The sequence below is a fragment of the Aquila chrysaetos genome, chromosome 3 (assembly GCF_900496995.4).
Source record: "Aquila chrysaetos chrysaetos chromosome 3, bAquChr1.4, whole genome shotgun sequence".
In the NCBI taxonomy this organism is placed as follows: Eukaryota; Metazoa; Chordata; class Aves; order Accipitriformes; family Accipitridae; genus Aquila; species Aquila chrysaetos.
The window spans coordinates 69,811,281-69,825,134 of NC_044006.1; the positions used below are offsets into that span (position 1 = coordinate 69,811,281).

Here is a 13,854-nt window from a genome sequence, read left to right on the forward strand (position 1 = left end):
ACTTGCCAAGTGTATCTACAAAGGCTTTACTTTTACGGTTAATAACAGGAGACACTAGGAGACATCATTTTTTCCAAGGTAACTTTTTTTTTTTATCCTGTTTTGCAAAAACTTACATAAAACAGGTATCAAACTGTTTTCAAAAGTAGCTTTGACATAGAAATAAAATGAAAGCTTTATTTGTAAAATACCAACAATTCACACAAGATTAGTCAGTGTTATAACTACAGGTTTGTTAGGAAATGTTTAAAACTTAAAATGGAGAGAACAAGATGACTGCTTTGGAGTGGGTTTTTTGGGGTTTTTTTGTTTTGATTTTTTTTTTGTTGGGGTTTTTTTGTTGTTGTTTTTGTTGGGGTTGGGGGGGGGTGTTTGGGGTTTTTTTAATTCATTTGATTAAGAGGAGTGAAAAAATATTCATTCATTTTTCTAAACACTGCCAGAGATATTTCAGAATTAATGCCTTAATTTTCATATGATTACACTATGGAAGAACTTTAAGATATTTTAGATGGGGAGGCCTGTAGGTGATTTGCTTCAAAACTTACCTTACTAACGACCTGAAAGACAGAGGCTTCTCCAAGAGGCACTGCATTTTCTGTGACTTATATTATTCCAAGAGACTGAATTGAGGGGAAGGTGATTACTTAAGTCATTTTTTCAAAAAAGATCAAAATTAAAACCTGAAAAGCCGAAATAAGGATTTTTTTTTTTTTTTATATTTCCATTGAAAAGCAAGTGCACAGGAGGTCAAGCACTGCTAGCTATGGGTTTCTTTTGTGCCTCATTTGTGAAAATTAGTTATGACCATCCCTAATTCAAGAACAAGATGAAAAGCTAATCATGAGCAGCTTAAAGGGAAGACAGTATTATCACAATTAAAGCTTTCAACAGTTGTTGAAGAAAACCTGGTCCTTGAGACAAGATTCATGGTCAACTAAACTATAAAGATTTACAGTTCTGCTCAGAATAACCTGACACTCAGAAATTATACAGGGTGCATTTAGCCATCATGTTCCTCTGTTACCTCCTGATGTTCGGGATCAACAGCACCATCAGTGCAATCCTACCCACTCTCTCAAGCTAACAGTGCTCATGGAGAGTCTTCTCTAGCTTCCAGGAGAACCTGTGCATGGAAACGGTCATCTGTTCACACTGCATGAGCCCAAAACACTGGCATCTCATTTTCTGATTGTGCAGAGTACTAGCAGAGCAAACAGCATTTTCTCCAAAATGGAACACTTAAGAGCATCTCCTATTTTCCCTCATGCCAAAAGGTTTCATAAAAGAGAGATTTTCTTCTTCAAGAGCAAGATGCTCCATGGACGATGCAGCTGCAACCTCCTGCATGAGTGCTCAAGACCCTAGAGGAGACTGAACAGCCTAAAGGAAAACAGCATGAAGAAGATAGCTCTCCAAACAGCTTTGTTTTTTTTTTTCGTTTTCTTTTGAGCCATACAGCATCATAGGAAATAGAAGAGAAGAAGCCTTCTGACTTAGAAGAACATGATTACCTGAAAAAAAAAAAGGGATCATAATCCTGGAAGAAAAAAATGGGCACAATGGGTATTTCAGAGGCTTGTATCACTGATGACCTTTACTCAACCTCTGCCTTTTCACAGTAGCAATGATGACTCCTCCTGCAAAACAGATTCACCACAGCCTTGCCAACCTTCCAGACTTCTTTTTTTTTGTCAATGGAGACTGGTTTTGCTATCCCATTAAAGAGAAAAGTGCAACTCAGAAGGGAGGCCTCTAGTGGCACCAAAAAATACTGGGTAAATAATACATTAAGTGTGCTTACAGATCACAAGTCAGACTAGAAAAGTTTCTAAAAGGTGGGAGGGTTTTTTTCTTGGTTTTTGTTTGGATTTTTTGTGTTTGTTTTTTTGTTTGTTTGGTTTTGTCTTTTTTAAAAAAAAGCCTTACCTCTGGTTCAGATTTTACTTCTGATTTTGCTTGGCCCACTGGTGTGATTGCTTTAGCTTTCATCTCAGGCCTGCCCTGTGAGTTTCCAACACCAGCTACAGACTTTGTGGCAGACATCGTGCTGGTAATGGGTTTGACCTGAGCAGCTGGGGTAGAGGTTCTCCTGTTGTTGCTCATTTCCATAGCATGTGATGGTGCTATCGGCAATTCACGCAAGTTACTATTTCTTGGAGCAGTTGACTGTAGCTGCTGATTCGGACGTTTCACAATATTTTGTGATGGTGTATTCTGAAAAGCAGAAAGGAAGAAAACTGACTTCCACTACAAACTAGACTAAAGTGTTGCCTGTTTCACATTTTTGTGATTTAGTTAAGTTTGGGGAAAAAAGCTTTTTGAAGAGCTGTAGTATTTTCAATGTGTTTTGAAGAAAAATTATAGAAATGAGAACATTTTAACAACAGAGTTTTGTTTGGTTTTTTTAATTAAAAGCAAAACTGAATCTCACTTGTTTAACATCTTTCTCAGAAACTGGCTTCACTGTGTGATTTACTTTCCTAATCAAAGCAATTATTCTGAACTACAGCCATGTTGTCTTGAGCACTGCTACAGACTGTTGTGTTACCGCAATCTACCAAGCGACAGAATATGCTGCAAAGAAGCAAACTCAGAGGACATGAGTGGCACTGTCTGAACCAGAAAGCTTATTAGCAGTGGTACAGAGAGGCCTTCAAATTGAAAGACAGTGTCAGAGAACTGGGCTCCCACATGATCAGAGGTTACCAGCAGTTTTAAAATCTTATCACGCAAACCTATCCTCCAAAACCCCTTTATTGCCAGTTTTTGGGCAACCGCATCATCTCTTATTGGACCCAGATCGAGAAGAACACTGAAGATTGGAGGAGAAAAGAAAAAGGGAAAGGTACACGTGCTATTTTTAGATGTAGGTTATAAAATGATCAAGGCAGAAAAGGAGCAAGAAATGGTGAAAGAAGGGGACAGAGCAGGAAGGGAATAAATGGGACTGAAAAACCACACTGGTGAGTTTTGAAACCTGGGCTTACATGCCTGCTACCCAGTGTAACACAAACGGGTACACTTGCTAACTGGTTAACACTTGCTAACCCCAGAGTCACGCAAGGCAACATTGATGCGTGTGGTACTTACATGCCTTGGCTTCATTGGACCCTGTCGTGGCTGACACTGCATCCTGTTGTTATTTGGCTGCTGCTGCGTGGCCTGCATATGAGGCCTGAACTGTGGCTGGTTCATGGGCATCAAGGGCTGTGGCGGCCCTTGGAGATGATGATGGTGTTGCTGCTGCTGCTGTTGGTGATGGTGTTGCTGCTGCTGCTGGTGATGGTGCTGCTGAGGCTGAGGTTGTGGCTGAGGCTGTAATGGAGGATGCAAGGGACCCTTCATGTGAAGAAAAAGATTATTTGTTTTTAGATTCAAGGTAATGAACTCCTGAAAAGTAGCTCCAGCCTCCCAAGTCCTCAAAACACCTGTATGCAGCGACGGACCAGGCTAAACTGAAAATATACCGAGTGAAAAACCAGACTAACAGAAGCTGTGCAAGGTAGTTCTACACTTAAACCTGCATAATTCAACAGTTAAAGTGAAAAAAGGTGAATGCAAGGGTTCCTGCCCTCTGCCCCCTCTTCTAATGACTTTTAAACTGGTTTTTTGTTTGTTTGTTGGGGTTTTTTTTTATATTTTTTTTCCCCCAACATCACCAGCCTCCAGGATTTCCCCCATGTTCAAAGCACAGACACCATGAAAAGATCCTGCAGAAAGCCCACGGAACACGCAGGGCCCTCTACACCACCCTGCACATTCCCAAAACATTTACCCACTTGAAGCAGCAATTCGGCTTCCTCCCGGTTTGCGGGAGGCCCCCGGCTCCCCGCCGTGCTCCGCAGCTGAGCGGCAGAGGGCGCTCCCGCCCTGCCACTGACCCCGCCGGGGCACCGGGGCCGGGGCACCGGGGCCGGGGCACCGGGGCCGGGGCACCGGGGCCGGGGCACCGGGGCCGGGGCACCGGGGCCGGGGCACCTCTCTCTACCTCTGCGGAACTAAAGCAAGTTAAGGAGCCAGGGCCGGGCTGCAAACTCGCTATCGGAAATACGTTAGCGCTGGCAACTGGGGCGAAAACTAATCACCTTTTCAGGCGCAGCAATAAAAAGCGTTACAGGTCCATCTGCCTCATACCTGTAATCTCAAATAACGGCACTTGAGTTACGCTACTGCTATCAGCCTACCAGGCGGCACCGGGGCCGCGTCACGCGTTCCTCGTAGGTGCTGCAGACCCGTACCTGCATGCTGGGCTGCGTGTGCGCGGCGAGGAAGGGCTGTCCTGGAGCCTGCAGGAACTGCTGCCTCGGAGGGATGAACGGCCGCGGGTTTGCCGAACCCGGCTGGTTGAAGTGGAGAATCCCCACAGGACCTTGAGGCTGCATGTTCGGCCGTACCGGACGCTCTCGGGGAAATACTGGTTGTTGTCCCTGCTGATTAAATGCTGGCCCGGGCTGGCTGAAGGGCATCGGATTTTGGGTAGGGACAGGATGCGCGCTATTAAGAAGTGGGGGAGGTGGCGGTGGTGGGGGGCTTCGCTGCTCAAACAAGTGATGACTTGGAAACCTTGGATCTGTGGGAATCAGGTAAGTGATTAAATGACAAGCTCCCAGGGACAGAAACACACTCCCGAAACGTAAAACTCTTATTCTGATTTGGAAAAGTAACCTGAAATTTGTAAAAAGCAAAATTGTATGGGATATTTTAAGAGCTACCCTCAAGGTTATGTTTTTCTTGCTTCTGCCACTTGTGTATAAAAGAAATTGATGCTTGAAAGACCAGCACAACTGGTACTTTGCTGGAATTAGCAATACCTTTTAGAAATTCTACTTTAGTGAAATCAAATAAGGATTCCAGGGATTATAGTTTAAACCACACAAGAACTCACAGAACATTGATACCATTTGCTGACCAGATATTTACCAAATTTTTTACATATTTTGTGTAAAATATATATAATTTATCTGTTATAGACATGCATACTATGTATATGCAGTATATACATCTATCTCTCTCTATATATACATACACATGCACTTACCATCTATTTTGTTTGCTATGCTGTATCATTTTCGTTAACCTTAACAGATTTTTTTACAGTACAAACATAGTCCAGGCAGTTTAAAAAGTTACTAGTGGAAATCAAAGTGTATGGAGAGTACTAGTTATCTAAAATGTAACAAGTTACAAACAACTTTATTGCAACAATCACTTAGATATCAATTTTATTTTGTATCTGCATAAATATCCAGATTGATGGTAGTTACAGATGGAGACATACATTTACATCAAAATGTAAGAAGATACCAGACCACTGGAATTTTTGGGATGTACTAGCCTGGCTACATCAAACAGGATCTTGTGGCCTTCATGTTCTTCCGAACACTTCATGTTATACGATACACACTGACGCTGCATAGGCATTTTACAAAAAGTGGATTTTGTATGTTAATGGAAATAAAAAAGGTTACCTGCTGCTAAGAAGAAAGGATCTCTTTCCTGAGGAGGTGGAGGAGGGAGCGGTGGTGGCGGTGGTGGTGGCCCTCTCCACTGGTCCTGAATTGGCAGCCTTGGGGCTTGGGAGAAGTTGGTAGGAACTGGTCCAGGCGTATGCTGCTGAAAGTCTGGAGGGCCCTATTTAATAAGGCAGAACTAAGGTTAAGGATACCATCCAGGAATTTTTCTGTTGTCTGCTATAACTTTTTTTCTCTTACAAATACAATTGCTTTATGATTTATCTCCTATCGTCTGTACAAATTGGCAGCTCTTACTGGGTCATTCTTTCACAATGGAAGAGATATTAAACCGCAGCACAGTAACTTGAAATGAATTCACAATGTTTTAATAATCACTAGCACCACAGGAATGCCATTTCTTCTCAAGCTTATTGAAATCCATGCAATTATTGACCTTCTTTCCCATTAATCCAAAAAAATCTGAATGTCTACTTTAGAAGATATTCCTGACATTTATCTTCTTAAACCATGCCATTCTTCACCATCAATTTAGTACAATGTAAGCTGGAGAAGTGAAACAGCTTTACTTAAAAAAAAGGGGGGGGAAGGACAATTTATGGCATCCAGAAAATTAAAGTAGTCATCTTTCAAAAAGAAGTAATAGGAGAGTAATAATTCTGTCTATTCACAACCTCGCATCTGAAGCATTATAAGAAAGAGTGCAAAATTATCTTTCCTCCAGTAAGGTGGTTTTGTTTTTCTTTTTTTTTTTTTAAAATATAAAGTGAGCCTTTTCATATTGCAGAAAGCAGGATGTTAATCCAAAAGCAGAACTTTGCAGAAGACACACTTAATTGAGTAGTTAACGCTATCATTTTTTTCTTTTATATCAAAAGTTGACAAAATATATTGGCAACCTCTGATAAACAGAAGCAGCTTTGCTTCACATAAATCATTATATTCACAAGCATCTCCTTATTACGTGTGAATAAATCAAATAAGTAATGAAAATCTATGAACATCCTTTTTTTTCTCCTCTTTATACAGATTCTGAAATCAATGGTGGCATCTGTTCTGTCTATATCTGATGCTCACCTTAAAGCTTAAAACCTGCCATTGCTGAAGACATGCTTTTCAAAACACATTTCAGACCAAGCACTCCCTGCTAGACTGAAATATGGTCATCAGCAAAGGACCAAACAACTAAGCTGCAGTAGCTTATCATTTATCTATTGAGCTACCCTCACCAACAGTACGCACAGTTTCACTCTACCCTATTTGTACTGCAAAAATACTAGCATTTTAGGAAAAGAATTTCCCACACAGCAAAAATGGGTATTTGCCCTGGAAACTGACGTCTACTCATTAATGAAGTAGCAGGAGACAAAGCTGCTTCATACCCTTCTACCAGCACAAGACAACTGGGATTGGCAAGGCCCAAACAAGTAGATGAGAGGCACTGAAGATCACAGCCATTATTAAATCTGTGGCCTTCTTGAAAACACCTACATGGGCCTATGTTTATAAGACCTCTTATTTGGAAACAAGACTGTGACTACTTATTTTATGTCATTATACAGCCATCAACTGTAAATACTTTATCATTCCTAGAGATTAAAGGATATATATTCCATTGCCAGTGCTCCTTCCTAGTCAGCCAGTCTTCTGTGAGTATTTCATTTAGTGGAAAGACATTATATTACACTCAAGCATGACAGTCCTCCTAACATACACGCTGTTTGTAGGAGGAGCTGCTATACTTCTCCACGTGAACAGTTACCAACACAAAATATTCTTGCCACCTTGGAAGAGACTAACGCCTTTGAATTTCACAGGCTGTCTGCAAACAGCAGCAGTTGGAGGAAGAGGGAGTTATTTGGGATGGAGAAAGTGACATTTATTTGTCTCATCAAAATCCATTCAGGTTTAGCTGAACAAGGCTGTTCAACTGCATTGCCCTTCCCTCGTGTTGAGCAGGACAGCGCTGGCTGCCTGCCAAAACAGCAACTGAACACAAACCTTGAGGATCCTGACCCTTCGCTCCCAAAACACACCTCTACCATCACCGCACGTAGGAGCTGCCAGAGGTACTTTCAAACTCAGGTTAAATGCATTCCCTGATCTTGGAAGCCTTGGTGATAAAAGCCTATTTCTCAAAGCACTGCTCTTACAGCCATCCTAGGGAATACACAGTGCTTCCGCAAGCTGCACAGCCTCGAGGGAGGCACCCAGCAATCCAACTGATACTTAGCTGTTTAGTTATTAGTTTATCACTGGATAATGCATAAGGTCACTGCAACAGAGGCAGGGAAGAAAGCAGTTCATTAGGGCAGCTTCACACAAGACGGCTTTTATCTTGCATCTTATTTACAGCATGTAGTCACATGAGCGTATCGCAGCTGGGGAGAGAAAGCGGTCTCAACAGACAACCTGCTTTTTCCTATTTTCAGAGAGCTTGACTTGGAAGCTCTGAAAATTCTCCCTGTATTTTTCTCTAGACACAATATATGCCTACTTATATCTTAGTTATTTCTAAAATAGCCAGCTAAAAACAAATTACATGGAAACTTACTGAAACCTGGGCTAATAAAGTGTAAGTATCACATATTTGCCACCCAAGCTGAAGAACTGGCAGCAGTAATGTTCTGGCTGGGCTTGTTTCCAAGCACCAAATGGCACTGCAGTGCCCACAGTCTCCTCTGCCTCTTCCAAACTCCATGTATTCTGTCCTGGTCAAGGTAACAGATCTTTATCAGTCTCTTTCCTCACTCCCAAACTTCAGTTTTAGTGTTAGGCTACAAAATACAGGCTTAGGCTACAAAATAAGCAGGCATCTCCGCGTCTATGACCAAATTTGTAACCCAGTCTCAAGCATCTTCCCCAATATTAATTCTTTGTCGAATTAGCCTGTTCTGGTCCTGCTTGCTCTTCAGATACATTCTCTCATTCCTATCATGTCTTTCACTCTGCCCGCTGGTTCCTAATCCCAGCATGGATTCAGCTTCCCAGCTCCCTGACTCCAAGCTGGTGGTCTTGTCTTCTGGCAGCCAGTCAGGAGCTTCTATTTACCCAGCCTTTCTCGCCTGTACACTTAGTCCAGGCAATTTTCTCTCTTTTTCCTGCCAGGGAAGGAAAAGTAAATGAGAGCACAGGTTGAAAAAGATCCTTTACTTGTATTTTAAATAAACACTTCTTCATACCAGCTTTCCCTCTCCTGCCAACCTGTACCCTTGTTATTATGTCCAGATCTACCTAATCCCAAAGCAGCCCTGCACTGCAAACGCATGGAAAGTCCTGCTGAATTTCACACAGCTCTCATGTACTGAAACATCCTCAGTGCAGCCAAACGCAAATTTTCTTCCTTGAAAAACTGAGCAATAAAAAAATTTCTAAATAACTCACCTGGGCATAACAATGTTTTCCTACTGTTTCAATCTCGGAATGAAAATATTTGGAAAATTTCAACCAAAACGATTCACAATGAGGCAGGCAACCAGCACAACATCTTGGTTCAAACTACAGAAGTCTAGTAGTACTACACACACTGAGAAGAGCTTTATATTTCCCATCATAAGGAAACTAAACCCTGATGAAATAAGCTTTAGTTAAGTTTTAGGACTGAGTAATATTTTAGATCTAAGAAAGGTCACACTTTTTAAAAAAAAGAGATTATAATTTAGTTACAAAAAAATTACAGAAACCAATAACCAGCAAGATATTTTACTGTTAAAAATATAAGCAATACTGATTTCGAGAGCTCCCTTCAGTACCTGTTGTGGTTTAATCCCAGGCAGCAACCAAGCACCGCACAGCTGCTCACATACCTCCCTCACAGTGGGATGGGGGAGAGAATCAACAGGGTAAAAGCGAGAAAACTCGTGGGGTGAGATAAAGGCAGTTTAATAGGTAAAGCAAAAGCCACATGCACAAGCAAAGCAAACCAAGGAATTCATTCACCACTTCCCATGGGCAGGCAGGTGTTCAGCCATCTCCAGGACAGCAGGGCTCCATCACACCTAACCGTGACTTGGGAAGACAAACGCCATCACTCCAAATGCCCCCCCCCCCTTCCTTCTTCTTCCCCCAGCTTTATATACTGAGCATGATGTCATATGGTCTGGGATAACCCTTGGGTCAGTGGGGGTCAGCTGTCCCAGCTGTGTCCCCTCCCAACTCCTTGTGCCCCCCCAGCCTGCTCGCTGGTGGGGTGGGGTGAGAAGCAGAGAAGGCCTTGGCTCTGGGTAAGCACTGCTCAGCAGTAATGAAAACATCTCTGTATTATCAACACTGTTTTCAGCACAAATCCAAAACATAGCCCCATACCAGCTACTATGAAGAAAATTAACTCTATCCCAGCCAAAACCAGCACAGTACCAAAGGTGTATTTAAGAAGCTTAATTTAAGAAGTAAATATTTACTGTCTTCTAAATACTTTCACTGATTTTAAGACAAACTGTTACCCAAAAGCTGGTACCCAAAACTCATGCCCACCAACATACATTGAGAAGATATTTTTTGCTCTAGTTTTATTAGTGGTATATTTCATACAAGTATATCCCACAACACAAGTTTGGGTCAAAATAACTACAAAATCAGAGCAGAAGGAAATATGTGAAGTTTGAAACTCTTCCTATTGGCCTAACATTTTTCCATCCCTTACAGTTAAGAATTCTGGGTCTTTTTCCACTTATTTTTTAAGTAAGATTCCAGTTAAACTTTGAGGCTGAGAAGTTTTTAAAGATAACAAATATTTTCCAATCCTAAAGCCAACCCTCCTTCTCTATTTTGTGTTTAAAGTAACATGAAGATCCTTTTTATAATCCTGCAACGAACATGAGCTGTCCCTCACTGTCAGGATTCATTAGTGCCGAAACAATGACCCTTCCCTGCCAGAGCACTTATTCTGCACACAGTGGAACAGAGGGTTGAGTTTTTTGCAACCTGAAAGTTTAAAAAATGGCAAAACTACAGAAGTACAGCTGATATAAATCATACCACAGTAAAGCTGCATGCTATATAGACAATTGAGTATTGCTAAGAAATACCTACTTATTTCATCACTGAACAGATTTTAAACTTTATGTATATGACATTTTGAAGAACTACTAAAATATGACTGATCACATTTCTTGGCTGATAACCAAAGGCCAATCATGCAAAATTAATTGCGAAGATATTTGTTATTTGCTGAAAAATGAATTCCCAATATTTGCTTCTAAAAAAAAGAAATTAGTTTGATTCTCTTCCCTCTAACATCCATGAAAAAGACCGACCTCTACTTTTTTCCTAAACCAGCTTTGCTTCCACTATCCCTAAAGAGTGAAATAAAATTCTGCCCTAAATTACAGTAACATGGGTAGGGGGAAGCTCATATTTTCAGATTTTACATTGCTGAGATTTTTCTTCTGAAAAAGCTTTCAGGACAATTCCAACAGTAATTTGATTGTGCGATAGATTAAATTCACACACTACATGTGAAACTAAAACTCTAAGGTTCAACTAGAGCTACTACTTCCAGACACAAACAAACTTTTCTTTTTTAAAGAAAATTTGTAAACTATGGTGGATATTTTTCCAAGTTATGAGGTGCTTGTCTATTATTCTGAAATACCATTACTTTTTTTTTTCCAATTGAATAGGAATACACTAATACTACAACTTCAACTTTTACTTATGCCAAATTCTAATTGTCCTAAAAATAGTACAAAGTAATGTAACAGTTCTTCACTACTTAAAGTTTTTGAGGGTGTTGGTTTTTTTGTTTGGGTTTTTTTTGGGGTTTTTTTTTTTTTTTTGCTTAACAGTAGTTACAACTATAATTCTAGGAGTGGATTATTTTACCATTAGTGTTAAACTCTACATTCAGCAAGTATTTGCTGCTAATAATCCCCAAGTGCCCTCTGGTATTTTGTAGAAATGACCACGCAGAGCTATTTAACTTCAAAAATTAATGAAGAGCAGGTGCAAAAGCCAGTTTTCATAATGGTCTATTTTTGATAAAATAAGCATACTGTAACATAGATGCATAATAAATCTTTATATGCACAGTAGTTACTCCCATTTTTCATGGGTTTGCTATCCGGACAGTTTCAAATTACAACGAACTATTCAGTACACACATCAACTAAGACTCCCTACAGAAAATAAATTTAACTATTACTTCACCACTATTAAAGCTTTTAGGAAACTTCTCTACTTAACATGTCTCAGAGTCTCCAAAATACCTATTTTCAAGTTAACAGGTTGCAACCTAACAAAAGAGAGAATTGCAAATTCATACGATCAGCCAAGGCTGCATATTTCTACATTTCAGTCCAACATTGGGGCCAACTCTGACACTGGGGAAAAGGACAAAATATTTCTGTGCCTTTCCGGTGAGATCCCACAAGGCTGGTTCACATTCATACAGAAATGGTTACAAGACTGAAATACCAAATGTCTATATGAGAAAGACCCAGCAGAGCACATACAGTAACTTTTTGGAGGAATCTTCTCCCCTTCTCATCGTTATTGGATTATATAGTATCATTATTGATTTAGTATCATTAATATTGATTATTTAGTATCATTGTCAGTTTGATTACTTAGTAGAAGTACACCAAATTGCAAGGAAAGACTCCTAAAATGGATTTTTTAGCTAGATTTAAAGCTAGTTGCACAAAGAGCACAGAATCAGGAAACGGCACAAGACTCAAAGCAGATGTACCTGCCATGCCACAGCCTGGCCTTGAAGTCCTTAACCAACCAAGGCGTACCCCTTCACAAAACTGCAACCACTTCAGCACTATAGTCCCTTCTAAAGCACTACCTGCAGCCCTGGTGTTAGCAAGTATTTCAAAGACCTGAGAGAGAAACTGTCATTTTAGAAAGCTGGCGGGCTCTTGAACAGCATCTCACAGCAAGGCTTTGTGGGCTGCAAGGGGACACAGCTCTGGCCATTCTTTCTTTTCTTCTGTTAAAACCAAGACATATCAATGCCTGAACACTGAAAGCAAGGTACTGAACATCAAGATTTTTCTTAAACTATCAAAGAAAGCAATTTTTGGTCTCTACTTTCTCCTGGTTTTAAGGAGTGTGTTGAACTCTATCATTTAATTTATCCTCGTCTAATTTTACTTTGAATATTCTTACATACCACCTTCTTTTGAATATAAGTATTGAGGTCTAGAAGGAAATTACATTGGAAATAGGGTTCTGTGTGGATTTCCAAAGAGACTACAATCACAGACATTTTAGAAATACTTCAAAGGAGAAGATAGCAGCACACTGAAGTGCTACTGACAGGTATTTTACTGTCTTAAATCTTTAATTTTGTGAAGTTTACTCTGACAAAGAAAAAAAAAAGTACCCATTCTTCCTCCCACACACACTATAATTTACAGCACCTCAGATTGACATTTTTATACAAATCAGCATGCCTGCAGATTGTACAATTTCCCCTTTTACTAACTTCCACTATTCAATACAGCCAAGGCATAACTTACACCTTACCAATCACTTTTGGAAAAAAAAAAATGCAAGGCAAACTTGTGTCTACAATTCATTAGAGTTGTGAATAGCTCATTGAACATGACTTTCACACACTCAGGCAATCCCACCTTCTGAAAGAACATGAGATAAGGTTACTTTAATCCTTTCAAAGAACTGCACTATTTTGCCTTCCTTTTATCCCTTTAAATATCCTTCCTAGTTAAGAAATTAACATTCTCTCTCATACAATTCTTACACAAATTGTACTTTTACTTTTCTGCATCTCTTGTTAATTACATGATGTTATCTCCAATAATCTATTCATGAAGCACAGATAACTTTGGTTACCAATAAAGGGGAAAACTTAGCATAAATTGCTTAGCACAAAGTTAATCTTATAAAGCAAGGAATAAAGAGGATCTAACAGCTATTATATGACTTATCAGCTTCTCTAAAAGGGTCACTCTACTTTTTTTTCATGAGACTAATTAAATACCTTAACAATGTCATTGAAACTTCATGAATCTTTCAATAAAATACACCCTGCCTCTACAACATGTTTTCATTTATTAATCTCACTTAAAATGCAAAGAGCTAGGAGAACCCCATTGACAGTTAAGCAGGGCCACTCAGTTAATTCTTCTTATACGGTTTAAATGCAAAGAATAATGACCACTATAACCTATGACAATTAAAACTATTGCCATCTGTCACAAGATGTTAATCCTCTTATTTCAGCAGCTACTAGACTTTTTGAAAAGCTTTCCTAAAATGCCTACCTTCCGGTGCAAGGAACTGACTTTTCATCCTCTTGTGTAGGAAGCCTTGCTTCATATATCTTGGAAATGGTTCAAAAATTTTCAAGTAGAAATGTATATATCCCACAAACCATGGCTCCTCACATTCAAGTTTCACAGTACTCATCTAC

At 39.9% G+C, this 13,854-nt stretch overlaps 1 protein-coding gene across 5 annotated transcripts in view; it reads right to left on the bottom strand.

Annotated features, from left to right (window-relative positions):
- The window catches only part of RBM33 (RNA binding motif protein 33), a 109,854-nt gene that overhangs the window by 42,489 nt on the left and 53,511 nt on the right, over positions 1 to 13,854 (bottom strand). For all 5 annotated transcript variants that reach the window (XM_030007744.2, XM_030007741.2, XM_030007740.2 and 2 more), the window contains exons 11-14: positions 5,472 to 5,634; positions 4,242 to 4,573; positions 3,094 to 3,342; positions 1,930 to 2,217 (exon numbers count right to left, since the gene is read on the bottom strand). In XM_030007744.2, the coding sequence (XP_029863604.1) occupies positions 1,930 to 2,217; positions 3,094 to 3,342; positions 4,242 to 4,573; positions 5,472 to 5,634 (1,032 nt within the window). The remainder of the gene's footprint in view (positions 1 to 1,929; positions 2,218 to 3,093; positions 3,343 to 4,241; positions 4,574 to 5,471; positions 5,635 to 13,854) is intronic.